General features: G+C 40.0%; 1 protein-coding gene across 3 annotated transcripts in view; it reads left to right on the top strand.

Annotated features, from left to right (window-relative positions):
* Window positions 1-24,211, top strand: part of LOC123824746 (regulator of G protein signaling 7 binding protein) — an 87,197-nt gene that overhangs the window by 46,526 nt on the left and 16,460 nt on the right. For all 3 annotated transcript variants that reach the window (XM_045848104.1, XM_045848102.1, XM_045848105.1), the window contains exons 3-4: window positions 7,122-7,252; window positions 21,773-21,920. In XM_045848104.1, the coding sequence (XP_045704060.1) occupies window positions 7,122-7,252; window positions 21,773-21,920 (279 nt within the window). The remainder of the gene's footprint in view (window positions 1-7,121; window positions 7,253-21,772; window positions 21,921-24,211) is intronic.

Here is a 24,211-nt window from a genome sequence, read left to right as displayed (position 1 = left end):
CTAAACCAACAGTTCAATATATTGAGCCCTAAAATCCCGGTGGATAAAAGCAGGAATGAACTGCATGCTTCAAGTAATGACTCAGACTTCAAATATAATGAAAATAAATGAGTTGAATTCTTTCCAGTGTATCACATGATAATTGAATGATAATTGACCTTTAAAGATCATTGGAATCAGGCACAAATAATAAACATCAGAGGTTGAAAATCTTGACTTTAGATGCAAAAAATATTTTCCGGATTAAAATGTGGAAACAGATACATGCTTCTTTAATAAAAACACATACACACACATATATTTAAACACAGGCTGATCCTGGCTGTAGTCGGTGGCAAAGAGCTCTGCCCCATCCATGCAACCCATGGTGCTGATTGTCATTCCAGCCGAGACTGAAGAATCCAAGACTCAGACTCCGTCAGCCACGGGCCTCTGTCTGCTCTCTGTGAAAAATCACAACCCCTGGTAGAGCAGGACCTAATGGGCTGTTTGCAGACTCCATGTCACTCCCGACAGTAGCCTGGGAAGAGAAAACATTGAGAGAATCAGAGGGAAAAAATGGAAGAGCCAAGAGCTCCTCAAGCCAAAAAGGATAAAAGGATGAGGAAAAAGGCCAAGGCAGAGTAAGAAAGATATTTTGGAGATTGAAGAAATAGTACCTTATATGTGAATGTTCCTTTTCTCCTGACCAGTAAACATGAGTCTCAAGTATCAAGAAAAAGAAATTCTGACGGCAGCTCGTTAACTTTCAACCCCTGATGCCCTGAGGAATTCCCAGAAATCTCAGAATTGCTAGAGAAGTCACCACCTATTCCCAAGTCTCCGTAGGAATGCCTTCATCAGTAACTTTTAGGATAAATAAAAGATGATTTACAATTCAATAGTCATATTTTTAGTCTTATTTCATTGTAAGTATCACAGTGTTAGAAAACCGATGGCTATTGATTTTTTTAAGCGTTTACATATAGTTTTTACTCTTTAAATGGAAAAAATTAACTAGCTGTTTGGTAGTGCTACACATTATTTATCAACTCTCCCAACTGGGCCAGGGGGTCGTGTCAAAGGTCCTGCTAGAGAACAAACAACAGGAACAAGGAGACGAGGGCCATAAATACTATGGGCCTAAATCGTAAAAGGTGCAGGCCCCTCTGAACCCACTTGCTTTGTATAAAGGTTCCTGAAGTCACTTCTGGTTTCACTTTGCTGTTAAAAGTCCTTTCATTTCTGACTGAACCCGAACTGTTCCAGGGCAGAGTTTGGTCCTGACTGGTGTTCCGTGGGGAGGAAGTCACATGGCCATATGTTCCCATGAAAGGGAGCGCTGTAAAGGCAGGGGGTGTACTGCAGTGACTTCTTCAAAGGCCCCTGGGGGAACGAAACTTGCTCTGACTCTCTATGAAGAAAATACTGGAGGTTTTCTCCTGAAACACAACTTTCATACAAACTCACTAGAAGATTATGAGAAAAATAGAGATATAGGGAGACTCAACTATTATACCTATAGGTGCCTGGAAAAATGTCCTGTTTCCATTTCTTCTGACTAACTAGACTTCTCTTTTTATTGGCTTATTTTGGTATGAAATAGTGTAGTCATTTAGTAGGTATCTGGCTTCTGTTCTGTGGTTATGAACTTAGATAGACCCTATAATTACTTTTAAGAATGTGAAACCTAAAATAACAACTGGGTCTCACACACACACACACACACACTTACACATATTTGTGCCCTCCCTGTCCTCTGATTATCTGTTGATTACGTACGATCACGGGGCCACCTTGCAAAGCCTACCTCGAGGAAGGCATGTTAAGGCTAGGCTCTAGTGCTGGCCCTGAATTTGGGACAGAATTAGTGCGTATACTTGTAAGTGGAATCCATATGAGAGGAAACCACAGGCGGTATTAGAAGAGGTATCCTAGAGATCAAAATCCATGGATAAATCGTTGAATCCCTTTCCTTCCTAGTTATTTGCTCTGAAAAATAAAGCAAAGGATATCATCCCCTTCACTCATCACATTTGGCTCCTGAATTTTTCTTTGCCATTTGGCTTAATAGCCAACAACAGAAGTGATTGGGAAAAGAAAAACTTAGCAACATTTGCTGCAACAGGAGTTCTGGTTTCCACCCTGGCTGATGTGGCTCAGTTGGTTGGAGCATTGAACAGTAGACAAAAGGGTCACAGGTTTGATTCCTAGTCAGGGCGCATACTTGGATTGTGGATTCGGTCCCCTGTCAGGGTGCTGCATGCAAGAGGCAACTGATTGATGTTTCACTCTCACATCGATGTTTATCTCTCTCTCTCTCAAATCAGTATGTCCTCCGGTAAGGATTTAAAAAACAAAAAACAGAGCTCTGGTTTCCATCTCTACTAGCTGAAAACCCCCGTGTTTATGTCATCACTAAAGTCTGTGAAAGGCTGAGCAGTTGTCAGTGGGGTCACACCTATTTTTCTCAGCCTAATCACATGTTTATTCAAACAAAGTCCATATTTGGGAGCAGTAAGCAAATAAAAAATATTCTAGAATAGCGGACAATTTTTAAACTAAAGACTCTATGCAAGCATAAGGCTAAGTAAACACCACTTTGGTGCACTAAAATGGACCACAGCCAACCTCTGTCCTTCACAATTTTTTCTTGTTTTCCCTCACATGGTCCCATTGGATCCTTGCAACAACCTTGAGGAACTTCAGTCTCAAATAGTTGTTATCCTTATTTCACAGCTCAGGAGTTCCAGAGAAGTTAAAGTAGTTTTCCTAAGATCACAATTCTAAGCAGTAAAGTCTATATTTAGAGCTAAGTTTTCTGACTCCAGATCCCATATTCCTTTTACTATGTCTTACTGCCTTCAACTAAATATATAAACCATTACTGTAGGACAGACTTTCAAAACAACAAACATTTTGCTGGTTTTTAAAGTGCTGTTGGCAGATGCACAGGACACCAACGTCTGGCAAATTTGGCAAAAGAGCAGATGCAGGGCCGACACATTTCATAACTAAAATCCCCAGGGTGTTCACTCTTGAACTTGACCTCACTAGTCATAAAGCTTCTCAGTTGTTTTGTTCAATTTATGCCATGAAATTATTTTGGGAAATGTAAGTCCTTGGACATCAAGAAAATGCCCATCACCTAGATTCTACGGTTAACATCTTATTACATTTGCTTTACCACATATCTACTTGTCATTTCATCCCCGTCCCAACCTGCTAATCCACATTAGTTTTCTGAAGTTGCAGACATCAGTGAACTTAACCCCTAAACAGGTCAATGTATTGAACATGAACTGGGATTCAATATTTGCTTATGGTTCTCTTTCTTAAGTAAAATTGTTGTATAATCCCATGCACAAATCTTCAGTGTACCACTCAATAAGTTTTGCCAAATATGTACACCCACATAACTCAAAGCTCTCTCTGTAGAGTATTGCCCTTGGCCCAGAAAGTTCCCTCCCCTCAGGCCTCTTCCCAGTCAATTCCCTCCTACTATTTATCACTATCAATTAGTTCTATCTATTCTACAACTTCATATAAATAATATCATACAGAATTTACACTTTTGTGTTAAGGATTTTCTTGCTCCAGATCGTATTTTTGAGATTCATCCATGTTATTTCGTGTATCAGGAGTTTACTCTTTTTAACTGTTCAGTATTACTCTATTGTAGGAAGATACTAATTTCTTTATCCACTTTCCTCTTGACAGATACCTGGCCTATTTCCAGTTTTGGGTTATTCTAAATAAAACTACTGTGAATACTCCTATAGAGATCTTTCAGTGAAGGTTTTTATTTCTCTTGGGTAATTACCTAGAAAAGGAATTAACAGGTCATAGGGCAGGTGTATGTTTAGTTTTTATAAGAAACTTCCAGAATTATTGTTAAAGGAATTGTACCAATTTAACCCTTGCCAACAATGCATGAGAGTCTCTGTTGCTTCACATTATCATCAATATTTGGATTTGCAAAATAAGAATATCCACAATATTCTTACATTGCCATTCTCAAGGCAATGTATGATTTAGGCGATATTCACACACCTACCCATTACTGTATCAGTTCAGATGCCAGATGATTAGTACATTAAGTCCTAATTCTCATCTTTAAGGAGTTGATTGAAAATTTCAGAATTTGGCATTTATTTTCAATGTTTTTGCATTCAACTTGAGCTCTAAATCATTGAACTATTGTTGAAGTTCATTTTTAGGATGTTTTCCTATAATTACTAAGGTTTTCAAAATAATCAAAATGATCAGTTTAGCTCATAAAAAAATCACAACCTAGTCACTAACTCATAAAATTTCTTTGAGTGAATTGAGTGAGCACGACTAACCTCAGAGTGAGTCTCACAGACCTAAACTTTAAGAAGAGGGAATCATTGTAGACTAAGTCTGAGGAATATGTGGCAAAGTCACCTGCAAGTTAAGTTGCTGCCAGTTCCTGGAGGAAGTCCTTAAGCTTAATTTTATTTTAACATAAATGTTACTGCTTTCTTGGTTTTCCTCCATTGTCCCTGCTCTGACGCTTGCTCATTTGTGATGAAAATAACCTAAATGCTCTTAATGCTTCTCAAAAACATATTTCAGTTCGCTGCTTATAATATTAGACATATCATAACCCATCTGACAATTTGTCTTTTAATGAGTCTTTAGTAATTAGTAATGCAGCTGAGTGCTCTACAATGGGAGAAATAAAATATACAAGTCTGGAGGCTAGTGTAACCTGCTCAAGGCATCATGAAACACTGACACGAAAGATAACTTTTCTCTGCTCTTTAATTAGCTCCCCTCTTTCTGTATACCTCAGTTTTCCAAGACAGCAAAAGCTAATATATGAGTATGTGTATGAAGTTTTTTAACCAGGAAATTTATAATGCAACTTTAGCATCACTTAATTTTTGTTTGACAGGTTCTATTTCCGGTGGCACCTGTTTAGTTCCTTCCCGTAATAGTTAGGGTAAAATGGTTCCACAGTTTCTGCAATCACCTTTAGTTACAGAGGTATTAGGGAGACAGCCCCCAAGGAAATGTTATGAACCAGGCACTGTAATCTCTGTTTTGATTTGCCTTTTTACAGAAGCACTTAATACATGCTTTATCTCTCTATGTCTAGCTATAACATAATAAACAAAACATACTGGCTCTGAAGATATGTTAAGATGGTAGTCATTTCTTTAAATTATGTAAAATGCCATCTATATCTGAGGTTTGCATATTTTTGGAACTAAGCCACTAGGCACATATTTTATACTTCTGAAAATAAGAATAGTCCATGCCTTGGAATAACTGGCTAATTGTCCCACTGATCAAATGTACAATTCAGACAACAAATTTATTATGGGGCTTAAAAAAATCTGCATATGGGCCACCAGGGCCAATGTTATACATAGGTGACAATAGGCAGCTAGGATTGGGATGATGAAGCAGCACAGGAAAGACCTCCCTGCCTTAAAATATTTTTCCTCTAACCCATCTTTGGGAGGAGGCACAATCTTCAATTTTTTCTATGAAAATCAATGTATTAGCAGGTAATGTGCAGGATGATGTTTCATTACACAAACGATTAATGCCCATTATCCCTTCAGAGCCTAGCAGGGCCGTGAGGGGATGGGACAGAGTCAGAGGTGTTTTAAAAGGCTGAGACGATATGAAATAAAGAGACGTAGTGCGTGTGCAGTGGAGGAATGTGGGGGAACAGCTTGAGGCTGGAAGGCACCTACGGGAGGAAGCTCTGGAGGAAAATCTGGGAACTTTCACCAAAGATACACTTGCTTCCGGTGTTGGCCTAGGGCTGCACCCATGAGACACAAATGAGAAATAAGGTAGTCTTTTATTTTTCGGGTAAAGCCACATTTTGCATTTAAGCCCTTTTGAAACACTTTGTTCTTTCTGACACAGGAAAGACATAGGGTGACTGCACATTACTGGTAATAAAGCAAAGAACGCTGTGCATCTCTTTGTGTTATATAAGCCATACGGTTCGGCACACTCTGGCTCATCTACTAAATAAGTATTGAAAATGAAAACTGTCATTGTAAAGCGCTGTGTAAATACAAATTCTTTTAACTGTGATTCCAGAACTTAATCATCGACACCTCCATTTTTCCCCAATAATTACCTCAGACATTTTGCCACTGACCCACTTTACAAAGGAATCAAATATAAACACGGCATGATTTAATCAGACTTCGTTGCACTTTAAATGAATGGGGATAGAACTAAAGATAACACATTAGGGCAAATGACAGAGTTCACTTTCAGGTTTCTTCCATTTCAAATCTGTCTCTAAACTTTATCCCTTTTGTTTAGTTTGCTTTATTCAACACGTGCTAATTTACTTGCATATAAAAGTTTTATTGACTACTCACTCCTCTCTTCTTAATCAAAATATAAAAGTGATCACTCCCTGTTTTATCATATTTACATTTATATGTTTTATCATAGTTAATAAAGGCTCAAGGACTATAAAACAATTTTTAAAATATAAGTTTAGTATTTATTTAGCATTAGATTGTTAAGCATAATTATGAGTTGTTTTATTACTTTTCTCCTTTTCATAAAAATTTTATGTTTTCATTAAAAACATTTGGCCTCTCATAAATTAACCATAGCAAACAATAAGGGAATATCCTTTAGTCTGAGACAAAAGCCCTTGATAAAAATAACTTATATCTTCTCTCTCTCATCATATTATACAAGGGTTTTAATATTAAAGAACAATCTCATCACTGGCAATTGAATAGCTCTTCATTTGTTTCTTGGAAAATAAGAGCTTCTAATCTCTTCTTGCAGTCTAGGATATTTTTACGGTTTAAGCATATTTTGGAATTTGTTCCAACAGTTAAATTGAAAATATCTCATCTTTTCAATTACTTAAAACATTTATGATTTTAAGGTCCCAGCAGAAATCTGCAGCTGAAAGAGGAAAAAAAATTAAGAGCTGTTAGTCAGAAAGACACTTATGTAAGAACTATGACATTGGTCATTGGTTTGAAAGCAGGAAGTGCTAAATTTTAGATGCAAAGCTTTAAGGAGGCTTTACTGAGCATTTTTGCCTCTGAGAGTGAAGGCAAATGGCTGATGAGTGAAATCCTGAGAACGTTCACAGCTTTTCTCTTATTCTCTTGTAGCCCGGAAGATGGTGAGATCCATCCAGAAATCTGTCGGCTTTATATCCAGCTGCAGTGCTGCTTAGAAATGTACACAACAGAGATGCTAAAATCCATATGCCTGCTGGGGTCTCTTCAGTTTCACCGGAAAGGTATCTACACTTAATATATCACCCTAAACCCTGAGGAATGTTCAACAAAAGCTTATCTTTTGCAAAGCACCTATGTGCACAATATGTTTATCTACACACAATTAGAATGGATATAAATGTTCCAGAAATGTCTCATATTAATTAATAAAAGAAGTCAATATCAATTCTAAGTGCATAAGAACACGGATCTCCTTGAACAGAAATTGTGGAAGAAATGGTTCTCAATTTATTATTTTACCACTTTTGAACATGAGTTTGGTTAGAATCAGCATAAGCATCAAAAATATATAATGATTTTACTAGGCTAGTAAATGCTATCCAAGGTTGTTGCTACTATCCTAAATGAATTAGGTTGCAAGAAGATGAATTACATATTGTATTCCAATAATTTTAAAATAGGGAAAACTCAACAAACAATAGGGAAACTCAACAAACAATATTACTACTAGGAATATCTCATTACCAAGCTTAAACTATAAAGGGAGTATATTGGCTGAAATGACTGAAGCCTCCAGCAGTGGCAGTGGCTTCCAAATGGTTTCATCAGACTATTGTCCCCCATTCTCAGTGATACTCTGCCCTTCCCTGGCTTAATCCTCAGGTTGCCTTTCTCCACTTTAGCAAATTGATTGCAATAGTTCCCATAACAACATCTGCACATCACAGTATCCATAATAAGACAGAACTCCCCACTACAGAACTTCTCCCTACAAGCAAACACCCTAGGCTTCATTCTGATTGGACCAAGTCAGATCATGTGTCTACACTTGAACCAATCACTGTAGCCAGAGAGATGGAATTACACCGGCTAGTTTAGGCAATCCAGGCCCATTCCTGGGACTAGCAGAGTGTCAGCCCCATCCAACCAGTGGCTATTACATGATGTGAGAGGGTGGAATGGAGTAAATACTGGGAGGAAGTGAGAAGTTCTAATACTGAAGGATTGAACCTATTTTTTCTTCACAAATTCATCAACTATAATTTATTGAGAATCTCCTGAATGCAAACATTTTGTGCTTGAGCTCAGGAGAATGAAGGGTGCACTGAATGAAATACTTGCCTATGATTTAACTTTAGAGACAGAAAAGGTCAATAAACTAATACTCAGGGAAAATCTTGTAGAAAGGGTGGGACTTCAGCTGGGTTGTGAAGAGAAGATTCAGGTAGGGAAGGAAAAAGGCATTTCAGGTGAAGAAACAAAGTAGAGATTTGAAATCAAATAAGCATGCAATTTGGAGGGAATTAAATGACATGATTTACTAAGCATGTCAGTGTTTAATAAAATTCAAATCTTGTGCATGTGCACACGGCAGGACTGACACCAGGATTATACTTGCTCTGAGGAGAGAACACTTTCTCCATATATGAATATTGTTTATTTTCCTCTTCATCCTAAAGGTTGACTTTGTAAGGGTTTCTATCTTTACTTGTGTTACTAAGACAAGTGAACGTATTTGGAGAGATTAGCTGTTGGTAGCCCTGAAGCCTGATCAGAAAATGGAGTATCAGACACACTGATGACATCCAAACAGGTGGCCACAGCCCAGTGCCTTCTGTTGTTCTCCCCCTCTGTTCCTGTCTCTGTCTGTGTGTGTGTGTGTGTCTGACACACACACATGTGTTCACATATAAACACACTGACAGAGTACAGAATTTTCATCTTTTTTAAACCTGGGTAGGGTAGTTTTTCCCTCGAGGTCTGCTTGGCTGTGCCTGCAGGGTTGCATGCCCATGTTGCCCCTGGAATCTCCCTTGCTGACGACATGTCCTCCACATCTGGTTATCTCCTCTCGCTCCCACTCTACCTTCTCAGTTGGCCACCTGAGAAGTTAGAAGTCAGTCTCCTTCTGCCATCCACTCCCACTTTTTGTCTTTTCACCATTGACCTTTTAAAAGTATTTTTATTTATTTATTTTTAGAGAGAGGGGAAAAGAGGAGAGAAACATCGATTGGCTGCCTCTCACACAGCCCTATCTGGGGACCTAGCCCACAACCCAGGCATGTGCCCTGACTGGGAATCAAACTGGCAACTTCAGTTTGAGGGACAACACCCAACCCACTGAGCCACACCAGTCAGGACACCACTGACTTTTAAAAGAAAACACTTGTCTACTAGTTCTGTTTAAAAGTAAAAGGGTTCCTTCATATAGATTTCTTCCTTAATGGATTTGATCTCGAGCACACAAATAAATGTATCGCCTCTTCTCTGATCAGCTCTTTTGGTCTTGAGTGCCCTCTGTCTTCACTGTCAGGATCTGACCTGCTTCTTTCCCTTCCTCTTCTTTTAAATATGGTAATCCCTGCTCCCTGTCCCCTGCTCTAGTGCTCAACTTATATACAACTCTAAAAAGAATACACCTGATACAGTAGCACCCCTTAGGCTAGGGAAGGGGCCTATCTAGATGACCTCCTTAAGTCCTTCAAGAAATCAATGCACCACCAATCACCCAGTACCCAAATCATAAACCTTTCTTTTCTCATTCACTGATTTAACAGATATTTATAAGCCAGCTGCAAAGTATTATTAGTCATCCTTAAATTCTACTGCCTTAAACCCCAAATTTAATAATTTACAGTTTATATTGTTTGTTAGCTTTTCTAAACATCTCTCCAATCTTTTGTCCATGTGTTCTCTTAGGCCACCATCAATTCTAACCTATATTATTACAGGTTTATCCCCTTGCTTGCTTTCTGTGGAGAAAGAGGTGGGGGGGGGGGAGAGAGAGGGAAACCAAATAGTTCCTAGAGTCTCAGGGGAATAGTAACTAGTTCTAGCCTGTAACACTCAAAATTTCTTTCTGCTTCGAATCCTTTTCTGGTATGCTTCTTCTAATGCTATTATAAAAACTGATGTTTTGATAACTTTTAGGTTAATTTTTCTTACAGGTTGGCCATTCCCCTCTCCTTTAGTATTTCTTTCCCATCAAGGAAGGAAAAAGAATTGTAATTGAGTCATTAAGCAGGGCTCAATAAGAGTCTCTGGTCAATTTTTCTTTGAGATTAAATACTGAAACCAAATTGTTTCACAGTTATTTTTATTTCTAATCGCCTCTCTGGCTGTCACCAGAGGTCCCACAAGTATTGTATATCACATTTAGTTTTGCTTTTGCACTGAGTGGTGATGAGTTTACTCTTTGGAGGGCACACAAGGTCACTGCAGATGCAAAGAGTATGGTTTCTTTCTGGAAAATGTAAGCCTTGAATTATTTTAAAGTTTCTGCAGTGAGCATGAATTTAGTGATGAAGATTGTCTTTCTCTCCCAATTAAGCAAATTACAATTATCCTTAGTCCTTAACAATATCTTTAGTGGAGCTTCATATCTTTTTGCATATACAATGCTTCTGAATTTTTGCTGTCTCATAAGTTTGATTGGTACAATCTATTACTTGGAAATCTTTTATATTTAACAACATCATGCTATTGCCAAAAAAAATGGAGAAAAATGGTACTAAAATTATTTTCTTTTTTATGGGCAACAAAATTAAATTAAATTACTGAAATGTGAGGAAAAATCCACATTTAATAAAGGCTATTGAGTTACCCCCATGCAGAGTGTGGTTCTGAAAAACTGTGTTTGTTTCAAGAAGACGACAGAAGGGAATAATTTTAGATGTTTTGTAATTTCATATTCTAACACTTCAAGTTGCAGATTGGGCTATTACTTGACAAAGTCTATTTCCTACGTTTATAGTGAAAAACAGTTGCCCGCACTTTTTCACAGTTAGGTCTGGAGGAAGTCTTTTCCCATAACTTAGTCCATGCTTCACATGGACCACTAATGCCTGTCTGCTGCCACCGGATGAGATGAAGCTGTAGGTTTCATTCACGCCAGTGGCAGGCAGCGGAACCAGGTTTCTAAGGGAACCGAATGATCCTGCTCTTGTGGTCACGGCTTTCCTCTCCCACATTCTCTCCCCATTCCGTCGGTTTGGGCTTCCTTCCCATTCTGGAAGGAGCACAGATGACAGAACACTCCAGTGCAGCTCTCCCTCCCCATGACCTTGCTCTTTCCAGCTTTGTTCTCATCTCACTTGTCGGTGGTGGCCAGTGGCCGTCTCTCACTCTGCTCTGCCCCTCGGCTGTAGCTCCCAGCAAAACTGCCTTTAGGTCCTTGGAGGGTGTATCATCTCCCCATCTTCCCCCCCAAATAAGAGGTTCTCTCCCTGACATGTGTACCCAGGATAAACACAGAGATAAAACTATGCAAGGGGAAATGTACTTACAAAAGGGAAAGAATAGAGAAGTGTTGAAAGTTGAAAAATCTTAAAGCAAAATCCAGTGGGAGCTGAGAGCTCAAGAGGCTCTGAGGAGAAATTAATGAACTGCTCTCCAGCAACAAACAGGATGGACTCGAGACAAGGAGCAGACTGTGAGCAGTGAAGACTCCAGTGCATTCAGCCCTGTTTTAAGAAAAGGAAATGACCCACACCAATAAAAGAAACAGGCATTGTAAAGACAGAAATGGCATGTACACACAAGTAAAGACCTTATTATTTTCCAATGTAATGAGGCAGCTGATGCTAAAATAGAACAGTAGGTTAGAAGAAATGAAGCAGACTAAATTTAAAATAGACTATTATTCAAATCCTGAGTGGAAACGTGCATTCTTCATTCTTTGAACAAATATTTACTAAGCACCTGGCATATGTAAGGCACTAATGTAGGTACAGTGATCAGCTAAAGACATTCATGTTCTTATGGACTGCATTGTCTAGTGCAAAGAAATGGTTTTTAATGTTCAAAAATCCCAAATATTAATAACTGCTATTCCAAATATTAATAAGGGCTATGTCAATAATGAAAATAGAATGGGTGATGTGATAGTGGCCGGGCGCTTTAGAAGAGATGGTCAAACTCCCTGAGGAGGTAGCATTTAATCTGAGGTTCGAGTGACAAGAGGAAATGACCGCATATGCATTGGTATCTCATGCAAAGGACCCAAGACCAGAACACACTTACACTGTTTCAAGAAAATAAGCACGACCAATGTCTGAAATCTAAGCATGATCTAAAATTACCTATTATTATTCTATCTTCATGTCTTCATATGCCAAACAGTCAGTCGAACACCACAGTCACCACCTTTTGTCAAAGTAGATGTCAACTGAGCAGTGGAATCAAAGGAATAATAGCTTCCATTGATTGTGCGCCTTCTGCTTGCCAGGTGCTTTATGTGTGTTATCTCATTTTATCCCCAAGTACCATTTCCCCCATTTTACAGATGAAGAACCTGAGGCTGAAAGAGGTAGTCGCCCCAAGGTCACACAGAACATCACTCCCATTGCAAAGTGTGTGATTGTTCCTTTACGCTAGTCGGTTTCCCACTAAGCTACCTTAGGGAAGGGCAAGAGATCATATCAAATGGAGAAATGAATACTGAAAGTGGCATGGTGATTGAATTGTATCCACAGATTTGGCTTGATGATTAGTGTGCACATTTCAAAAACACCATGTTTCATGGATAAAATCCACTGTGTTTAATTCCTTACCAAAATAACACAAAGTTCAGGGAGTAACTTTTACGATGGAAGGGAAAGTTAACTCCATAGATCATTTAATGATTTATAAAATATTTTCCTTTGGGTAAAGGAGTTTAATTTTAAGGAATGATTATACTTTGTAAAGTAAAATAAAATGCACCATTCATGTAATCCAAAAGGACTGTGGCCTTAGACACCCACTGTGGGAAAGCTGAAATCAATTAATTGTAGAGTAAATCCATCTTGTTCATTGTTCTGTCATAAGGATCACAGAGTAGCACTGGGGCAGTGGAAGAGAGGGGATGGTTCTGTGTCTCTCCTGAACTGGCAAAGGTTTGTTTCCCAGTTTGGCGCGAGAATGGAGCTTCGTATATGATGTAATGACTACTTTCCACCATGTATTTCACGACGCTGAGAATGATTTCTTGCCATAGTACAGAAAAGCATTCGAAACTATTTCTTCATATAGGGAAACAACTGAATTAATGTAACTTATTTCTATTTAAAGACATGGTTTTTAGAAACGAGAGAGTAAAAGTGGATTACTTAACAAGCAGCCTACATTTCCCCAGTTTTTTTCACAGTGCGTGGAATTAAAAAGCATCTACCAGTTAGGAAAATGCATGAGAGTGAGAATAACTGTCTGGATAAGCTTCCAGGCATCTCATGTAAGCCATATTCATTTTGTTGTTCACAGTCAGTATGAAAACTATACTGAAGGCCTTCCCTGGGCATAGTATCATAGCAGATAATGCATCAGGAGTACAAAGGACATAGGAAATTTGCCCCTGCCATCAAAGAAATGATAGTGCACAGACACATTATCAGCTCAGAGAAGATTGGTTCATTTTGTTTTGATTCCTGGGAAAATTTACATAAGTGAATAAAATTGACTTCGCTGGACACTAGAGGCACACCCAGGGCCTCCAAAAAAGACACTGTCCATGACAACGCTTCCTATTGTCACTGGTAGGCTGAAGACAGGCAGGAGAGCAACAGGGAATGGAAGTACAAGAGAAGAAAAAGGATGGGACAAATGAGACATCAGGAGAAGGAAGGAGGCCTCTGAAGTGGAGTATAAAAGAAGACTTCCACTCTAAATAAATTATGCCAGCCCAATCTTCCAGGGCCAGTGCCTAGGGCCGCTGAGGCTGAGGGTGCCCTGCGGTAGTCTGAAGTCCTCCTCAAAGTCAGATGTGTTTTTGTTCCCCCAAAACAACTGAGCATTTCTCAGGAATGTAAGAATAGCCAGCCTTCTAAACTGGTATGTGCTTCATGGGTGGTTTCCCTTAACATTTCCTCAAACATGCCTATTATGTTATCCATAAACAGGCTAAAAATACATGGAAATCCCAGAGGAGCTGGGGGCAGAAAGCTTTGCAAGGCCCCGGGAAAAGTGGCCGGCTTTGGGATGTCCTAGTTCTAAACAGTGTTGAAGGAGGCTGGGTGTGAGTGCAAGGTGCTCTAAAGGCTCCCTTCTCCCTTACCTGCATTCCCTATCTGAGGAAAATATTTGTTCACTGAGGCCTGAAATTGATTTTTCAGGGGACAGAGTTTTTCATTTCATAATAAGAAGTGAAATAATTTTAAATGCATATTCACTTTCTTGGGTGAAGTAAAACATTAACTGGAAGATACCATTTGGAAGCAGGTTGACCCCCTTTTCTGAGAGTCCATCCGATATTAGAGAGCAGGGGTTCCATCCCAAGAACACCAGGTCAAAGAGGGGGAGCTGTGGAAGTACTCAAATGGGCCACTGTCCAGGTTTGTGGGGTGCTTCTCTGCTGATTCCTAATGTAGCTCAGAACATCAATGAACTATGACCCCTTATCCTCTCCAGCCTCATCTCTCACCAGCACGACCCCTCCCCACCCCTCACACCATGCTCTGCCCAACCACACTCAAGGCGATGTGTTCCCCAACATTTCCATGGCGCAGACTGCAGCGTGTGTTACACTGAAGGCTAATTGCCTGGTTTCCTGTCTGTCATCCTCTCTGGATTTGATCAACCGGCGAGTATCCGCCATTGCATTCCCAGTATCTAGCACAGTGCCTGGAGCAGAGTAAATTCTTGAATAATAATTATTGAACAAGTGAGTGAATTGCTTTCATTCTGTATCTGTTGTCAAAAGAGGAGTACAATTGGAGCAAAATTTGTCCAGAGATATTGGACGAAATTCATGCATATAGTATTTTCCTTCCTACTGAGAATCTGTTGAAATAACAGAAAAAGATATAATGAAAAGAATAAATCCATATTAGTTCTTATACTTGTCAGGGTAGGGCAACTGTTGCATGAAACAACGCCAAATACCAATGGATTAGAGCTATAAGGGTTCGTTATTTGTCCATGTCAGAGCCCAGTGCCAGAGCTGGAGTGGGGTGGGCAGTCTTGCTCTTTCTGTTCTCCATATCCACTCAGCGGTCAGGGGGAGAAAACAAAGCACAGGGGATCATATGGGAGGACTTTTAGGAGCCAGTCTGGAAAAGACATACATCACTGCTGCTTAGAATCCACTGGCCGTAACTCTGCCCCGTGACCCCTCCTATTTGTAAGAGGAACAGAAACTGGAGGTTGACAAACACAGAACTAGCCATCTCCCATGCCCCTGAAGAACAAGCTAAGTAAAGGATGACTTTAACTAAGTAGAACTTTTGAGGAATTTCTCAAAGCTAGAAAGTAATTAGGATTGGTTTGGAAGATATAAATAAACCGAGGAAACCGTAGCTGGATAAGTAACTCGTGAAGAAACAAATGAAATTCATGCCGGAGAAAATTGCTGCAAAAATGAAACAATTTCAGCTATACTTCAGACTTGGAATCCACAAATGCAAATCGCAGGCAGTGGGAACTGCTGTCAGGGAAATTAAAGTCTGAAGTTGTTTTGGGGGAGGGGGGAAAGCTGGGCTGCCCCAGGCTGAGCAAAGAAGAGTGGCATCACTTGCCCCGGGAAGACTCCTGGTGTGAGTGTGAGGACGGGCAGCCTAGCAGAGCAGAGTGTGCAGTAACTGTGAGCCTCCGGAAGGACAGCTGTGGAAGGAGAGGAAAGGAAGCGCATGACTCCAGAGTTTTTCCCAGGATGGGTTGCTCAGTATATCTCACTGGAGTAGGGGTTTCAAAGAGGAAACTCAGCAGGCATGGGGCTCCCAAAACAGGCTGATGAGAAGCACCTGGAGAAAGGCAATACCAGATGATTTCACTTATATATGAAATCTAAAGAACAAAATTAGTAAACAAAACTGAAACAGACCTGTAGACACAGAGAACAGACTGATGGTTGCCAGAGGGAAGGCGCATTGGGAAGCTGAGTGAAAGGATTAAAAAGCACAGCTTGGACCCTGGCTCGTGTAGCTCAGTGGATTGAGCGTAGGCTGCGAACCAAAGTGTCGCAGGTTTGATTCCCAGTCAGGGCACATGCCTGGGTTGCAGGCCACGGCTGCACATTGATATCTCTCTCTCTCTCTCTCTCTCTATTTCTCCCTCCCTCCCCTCTCTAAAAATAAATAAATAAAATCTTTTTATTTTAAAGTACAAATTGGTAGTTCCAAAATAGTCCTTGGGCTATAATAACTATGTATGGAGTCATGTGGGTACCAGGAATGGCAGGTGGCACTTTGTAAAATGTATGATTGTCTAACCACTATGTTGTACACCTGAACCTAATATAAAATAATATTGAATGCAAACTGTAATTGAAAAGTAAAATTTAAAGTTCTTTTTTTTTAAAAAAAGCACCCAAAAGATAAGCTTTATACACATCTTGTCCAGCCACACATCCTTCTCCTTCCCCATAATAGCCAGAACGAGGACATTTAATCAGAATGATAGGCAAACAGAGATCCTTGAAGACTAATCTGAATAGACATTCAACAATGACTTGATTTGTAAGAAAAAACAACACTCTGAAAGGGAAATGCCAAGCACAATGAACAACCAACTGATACTCGAAGAAGAAATTTTAAAGTGGAAACAGATGAAGAATTTAAAATATATATAACCAATATTCTCAAAGAGATTTAACATAAAACAATAATCGTCTGCAACAAGAAGGAAGCAGCCAGGTTCATTGGAAATAAAAATAGTACCAACCAATAAAAACTCAATAGCTGAGTTAATTATTTTTGGAAGACAATTCTTCTCCTTTAGTCTCTTGTATTTCTGCCATTTTGCAAGGTGAGGCACTGACACCCCTTGTTTGACACCATCTTTTCAAGTTGTTTATTTAGTGAATGCCATGGAAAATAGAGACAGTGTCTCCCTCCAGAGCGAGGCATGCTTACTACTCAGTGTAATGAAAATGTTTCCCTCTGGATCAAAGGGCAGACGTGCTTATAAACCTCAGAACTGCTAAGCTCAGAGTTCCTCCTCTGTCACACAGCCCCCTGTGTGTGCAGACAAGATCTAGCCTGTGTTTATGTCCCTGGCGGAATTAGGATTCAAGAACCAGCATAAGTGCTGATACTCTGGCTACTGTCATTGTGTGAGCAATAAAGCTCTTTGTCTCTGACCCAGAAGTCTCATGTCCTCGTCCAATATCCATCGAAACTGTAAATAGAGGAAAATCTCAGGCCCTTCACAGTTCTTAATTTTTATAATAGAAATACTGAGAAGCTAAAATAGTTAACTGAAAGACCAAGTCCAAGGTATTCTCCCAGAATTTAGCCCCCAAATAAATAGGGACTATGGGGGATAATTAAGAAACTATCCAGAAACTCTAATGTGAAACTAGTCAGAGACGCCAATATGAAGTAATAATATGAAAGAACAGAGAGAATAGAGAGTAGATAACCAAGAAAAATAGAAAAAAAAACTAAGGAAAAGTTTAACTTGAAAAGGCTAAAGCATATCAATTAATTTCTCCATAGATTGCTTAATTAAAACGAGAAAAGGGGCCCTGGCTGGTGTAGCTCAGTGGATTGAGCACAGGCCTGCAAACCAAAGGGTTGCCGGTTCGATTCCCAGTCAGGGCACATGCCTGGGTTGTAGGTCAGGTCACCAGATGGGGGCGTGTGAGAGGCAACCACACATGGATGTTTCTCTCCCTCTCTTTCTCCTTCCTCTCCCATCTTTCTAAAAATAAATAAAATCTTTAAAAAGAGAGAGAAAGAAAGAGTGCACCTACAATGGTAAAAGCCCGCAGAAACCACCGTTACCGAGCAATCCATAATACTTAACTAACATCATTAATAATGGGACAAATGATGCATGTGCTGTCTGACACAATGCACTATGAAGGACAAAATAGCACTTCTATAATATTCTTGCCAGAAGATTTACTCTTAACTTAGACATGTGGAAACCAGACAAATCCAATTTGAAAGACATTCTATAAAACAACTGGCCGGGACTCTTTCTTCAAAAATATTGATGATATGAAAGACAAAAAAAAAAGACAAAGCTATTCTAAATACAAGGAAAATAAAGAAAGAGAACAATTAAATATAGTCCATTATCTTTAACTGGATCCCTTGACTGAAAAAAAACTATAGCCCTGGCTGGTATGGCTCAGTGGATTGAGCCCTGGCCTGCAGACTGACAGGCTGCTAATTCAATTCCAGTAAGGGCACATGCCTGGGTTGCAGGCTGGTCCCTGGTTGGGGGTGAAAGAAACAATGATTCTCTCCCTCTCTTTCTCCCCCCTTTCCCCTCTCTCTAAAAATAAATTAATTAAATATTTTTTAAATAAAAAATATATAAAGGATGTTATTGGAACATATGAAAATTTTAATATAGACTATTAAATATTCATGTTGCATTGAATCATAGTTAATCAAAAATTTTTTGGTGCAATAATTATTTACAGGTTATGTAAAAAAATCCCTTTTCTTTAGGAAATAATACTGAAGTAATAAGAATAAAGTGTCATTAATGTCTGCAACTTACTCTTAAAGGGTTTGCCAAAAATTATATATAATATATAATTTTATGTTAAAATTATATTACACACTACATATTATATATTATATGATATTTAATACATAATTATATTAAATTATATAATATATAATTATATAATTATTATATGCTATAATTTTACATTAAAATTACATGTGACCAATATAATGTATTGATAAAATATATATGATCAATATAATATATATGAAATCTATACACAATATGTACACACACATGTATATGAGACAGAGAGAGACTGAATGATAAAAGAAAATATGGCTAAACATTAACAACTGGTGAAACTAGAACACCTGGGTGTCCACTGTATTATTCTTGCAGGTTTGCTCTAGGTTTGCTAATTTTCAAAATAAAAAATTGGAGAAAATTGATTGCAAATGCCAATCAAATGCCAAAAAATGATCACCGTAAAAAGAACCTGTCCCTAGACATATTTAGGAGTCATTTCATAACTCAATAATTTAAAGATCATATTCTGAAAATTTTGCAGAGAGTTTGTGAGCTGGCACAGGCACTAAACTGCAAGTCCAGCATCCAAGGTTTGCACTCTTGTTCATCCGCGTTAGTAGACTCAGGACTAGAAACGAGGGGAAGGAGGATATTCCTCACCATTACAAGCTCATAGGCTTGTTTCAAGAATACATGAATTGTCATTTTACTTTGAAAAAGCTATATAAATGGCTTATATAAATGACTTCTATAAATAGAATTATTATAGGCAGTAACTGTAAACAAAGTGCTTATGGACTGTATTCTATTGATGCCTTTGTTGTAAAAGGTGTATACTTGAGGAAGATAGAGAGAGGACTCCAAGAAAGAACATTACACTGTTCTTCAGAATAAAACCTTTGGGCTCTGTGGCCCTGACCACGGAACAGGGGCCACTGTGACCCCAAAGCCAGGCAAAGCCCACAGAGCAGAGAACTCCATCTGTGTGTATATTCTTTGCTGTCCAAACCCTACTCCATTCTCCAAGGCATTTCGACCCCACAGGAGTACAACAGGAGCTGTGTGTGCTTTCAGATGACCCGATCCTTCAGAGTTTTGAAAAGCAGGAGGTGCTTTGGGGGACCCCGCTTTGTCCCTGTCTCAGACTTCAGGGGCCCTTGCTCATACTCACATCCCACAGAGGCCAACACTGCCCAGAGGTGGGTGGGAAGAGAACTGCATTTGCTGCACTCTCCCAGGAAGTACAATGCCAATGCTTTTAAGAGGTCAATGCCCTCCAACTGTGAAGTGGTAATATGCTAAATTATTTGCTTAATTAATTTCCACCCAACAGCATGCCATAAAATTGGAAAAGCAATTCCATTACCCAGGATCAATGTGCATAAAGTACACGCAATATGATCAAAACTTCTCATCAGTGAATTTGTGTTTGTACTTTGGCTGAATATTCAGAGGTTCATTTCTACTATAGGCTGATGAATGGTGTGCAGTTAATTACCACTTAATTGCTTGTCTCTTTCTGCTTGTGTCGCTACCACATGGTTTTCAAATTACGGAGGTGAGATTTTTGCTAGTTACCTTCAGATCAAGAATCTAAAGGAAAAGCTTCCTGTTAGATCTTACATTGAACAGCCATCCTCTGCACAAGTTTGTTTCATTTTCTGTTTATTTGTTTTGCTTTTTTTAAAACATGCAAAAACAATCCCACCAAGATCAGGGAAACTAACCTGGTCTAGCTGCTGTCTCATGAATACTCAGTGATATGGGCTGTAAAAATTTTCCAACTAGTCTAGGGCTGTAGCTACATAATACAAACAAAATTGGATGAAAGAGTAACCAATACACCTACCCCCTTTTTTCCAGACTACACAATATTGTATAGCAGCTTTGTAATTATTTATATAATTTTTAAAATTGTCTATCTCTAGCACTTTATGCTCCATAAGACAAAGACTGTGTCTTTTGCCCTGGCCAGGTGGCTCAGTTTGTTGGAGCATCGTCCTATACACCAAAGGCTTGCAGGTTCAATTCCAGTCAGCGTACACACCTAGGTTGTGGATTTGGTCCCCAGGGCATGGACTGGAGGCAACTGATGTTTTTTTCTCACATCAATGTTCCTCTCCCTTCCTCTTTCTCTCTTAAGTCAATAACAGATCCTCAGGTGAAGACTAAAAGGAAAAAAAAAGGCTATGTCTTTCTTTCACTTTTATATCTCTAGCATCAAGACCAACACCTGATATTTAGCTGACACTCAAAAAGATTTGCAAGTGAATGACTGAATGAGTGAGTGAATGCATGACTGACAAAGGCAGGTTCGAAACTCACTAGTTCTCCAGCCACACAGGCCATCCCAATGGTCAGGATATCCACCTTTGAGTACACAAATGTTTAAGGCAGAAATAGACATTAACAAAGGAAACCTGGTCCCAGACTATAATTCCCACTTACTTTCATATAAATTATGGCTGAACCAACTTGGAAATTTGATTCCACAGAGTTGATTTATTCACTTGAGATCAGGCACAGTAAGTCTTAGTGGATTGACAGTGTGTTACTGTGAATGGCTCTCCAGTACATGGCACCTTAGTTGATGGCACTTTATGGTCTTAGCAGAGTAAGGCTGGCTCTTGAGGCTGGGCTCATTCCTCATAGAAGGAGACACCTCAACGGGTTGGAGAGCCAAGGAAATGGAGGGCGGGTCCACAATCTCTGATATTTCCCACAGGCCAAAAGAGCCCACGTCAGATTCAGCAACACCAACAGAAGCTCCCATTCTTCCTGCTGGGTGTCACGTGTGCCTGGGCATCTTACCTGCCCCTGAATCTGAGGACCAAAAAGCAGCCTGATTTTACAGGCTGAGCACCCCCTCCAAAGCTAACTGGATCTAACTCACAAAGCACCAATACTCCATCAAAGACAGGACCTTTGCTTTTATCTGAATCTTCAAATTGCATCTGCCACAAACTGTCTTTCCCAGAATGTTGTGAAAGCATACCACACACGTACACTTATTTTTATATATTATTTTAGTATTCAAAAATTTGTGTTAATAGAGCACTTGATTCAAAGCATAGCCAAGCTCTGTAATGACATCTTGGATATACAACTGCATTTATCCTTTCTTATCTTTTCTTTACCAATACCCCGACCCCCATCCCCACCTCCCTGCTCCTTAGGAAAGGAGCCTGGTGGGGGAACCAAGAGTTTGGATTGCAAAATTGAGGAGAGTGCTGAAACACCCGCTCTAGAGGACTCTTCATCTTCCCCCGTAGATACTCAGCAACATTCCTGGCAGGTTTCCACAGACATTGAGAATACTGAAAGGTAAGTGGGAAGTCACCCTAAATAGACTGCCACTCCTCCTCCACTTAATACTCCTTGGGACTACAGAGAGTCAAGATGTTCTCTTTCAGAGGCAGACACAGAGCTCTTAGAATACTGAGTCAAGGGAAGGTAAGGGGTCCAAATCCTGCAATGGAACGGCAGCAGAAACTCCAGTGGAGGCAGGCTCCCGGGCCCGGGTTCATCCCACTCCACCACATTGCATTTCCATGGAAGCGAAGTGCTCTACACGCCATCACAGCTCACTCAGTGGGCTGGGTCCCCGAATCGCGCCAAGATGTCTCCCATAGCATAGATTCTCGGATTTTAGATGTATGGAACGGCCTGCTTAGCTGCCAGTCGGGGGCTGAGCATTCGGTCTAGTTCACAAACAGCTTTTTTGCACGACTCCCTTTTCTTGTTCTCCCAGCATGTAGCTGGCTGTCCTCTAGTGGTCAAATCGAGTTAATGCATTTGCCTTAGCAAGCCGTTGCTCTCTACTGCAGACGGAGTTTCTTCCTAGTGGGTGGGAGTGGTGGGGGGGGAGAGATTCTACAGTGATTCTGGTTCAATTGAGGAAAGGGTGCAATGATAATATAATAATGAGTGCTGTGTCTCATCTGGATGCTAGAAATTCCATTCTTTAAGGCAGAAAGACAAGGTCCTTGTTTGCTGGTCTTCACACTGATATCTTGTCCTTTGCTACTGATGCCCCCAGCGCCGGCACAAAGCAGATGAATGAATGCCGGGCAATTCCACTGAGGGCTCTGTGAGTGGAGTTTGAGTCATTGACAAGATAATGAACATTTTATTTTTTTTATTTTTAGAAAAGTAATACACGAGGGCATTTATAGCCATTGTGGTTCTACTTTCAGATTGTGATATAATTCTAAAGCTAATTACTGAATTTCTGTGTTTATAGAAAATTGAAGCATGTGGTAATTATGTGCTATTAATAAAACTTGGATTTTGTATAAGCTCGGAAATCCAACATTCAAACAATAAAGCTGTTTGGCGCAGTTTGATAGAACTATAGACAAATGATGAGGGAGTGATTTATCTTAATTTATAAAATGGAGAATGCTTTGCTCTATTCCCAGGAAGAAACATCTGCCAGAGTCCCGTGGTCAGGGTGTAATCTATCAGCAAAGCCTTTTTCCCTTTTCAGAAGCTTTGCAGAGATGCCATATCCAAGCCCCGTGAGCTTGCTTTGCAGAAAGCGAGCTACGGCTGGCAATAAGAACAGGAGAGTATACCCGCAGTACTGGCAGTGTTTCAGTCCTGCCTGAAAGCCTGGATTCAGGTTGTTGGAGGTGGGAATGACTGAGAGAAGTAGGCACACAGACCTGTCTGGGAGGGTGGCTTCCTCAGTTCCCCTGTCTCTCTGCCCTAAGAGACCAGTGGCTCTCAAACTGGGCTTTACATCAAAATCACCAGGAGGACTTTTTAAAAATGTTGATGACTGAGCCCCACCATAAACCAGCCAAATCGGGCTTTTGTGGAGTAGGGCTCGGCATCAGGTGGTTCTCTCGTGCGGCAGCCCAGGCTGAGAACAGGCGCTCTCCAAGGAGACCAGGCCTCAGTCTCACAGATTGCATTACTAGCCCCTTCCTGACATGTGTCTGCCCACCACCCACCCATTCCATCTACTCTTGGGAATTTTACAGGAAAACAGAAGGTGCCTGGATGCAGGGCCCTGTCCTCTGTCTCCCTCTCCCCCACTTCTCTTTCTAGAAATACCCTTTTGGGCTAATCAGCATGCAATACCACGCAGACACATCCTTACACCTGTGGGAAAGGTTTTTGCATTTTTTACAGGTGTGTTTATGCAGATCCACAAGGCTGCTGTCCCCTCCTTGTCACATACTAGTCAATACTCGAGGAGGGAACCCCACGGGGTTTCTGCCTCCCTGAGACAAGTGGTCCTCAAACTATATTCAACAAAACAGTTGTGTTTTATGAAACAGACTGAGTGATTTCAAACTTAAAATTATATGATATCTCTATTTCCTCGAATGGCAGAAGGAAGATAGATTAATAGATAGAATATTCTCAGTTTTATGATTATCCATCCCACCCCAAAATTTTCTTAAACCCTGGGTGCCTGATATTGCTTGACTGTCTCAGAGTTAACTAAACGATATATCTGATTTTTGCTTTTTTAAATGAAATCTACCACCATATCTTGGGATTCCAAGCATGCTGACTCCCCTGGATAACCATTGTTGAATATGTGGGGAACCCCTGTCCCAAAGACCTGAAAAGTCCAACATGCCTCCTGCTACTACTCTGTG

The sequence above is a fragment of the Phyllostomus hastatus genome, unplaced genomic scaffold, assembly GCF_019186645.2.
Source record: "Phyllostomus hastatus isolate PE091 unplaced genomic scaffold, TTU_PhHast_1.1 phas_contig_58, whole genome shotgun sequence".
Lineage (NCBI taxonomy): Eukaryota > Metazoa > Chordata > Mammalia > Chiroptera > Phyllostomidae > Phyllostomus > Phyllostomus hastatus.
This window is presented reverse-complemented; position numbering and strand designations above follow the sequence as displayed.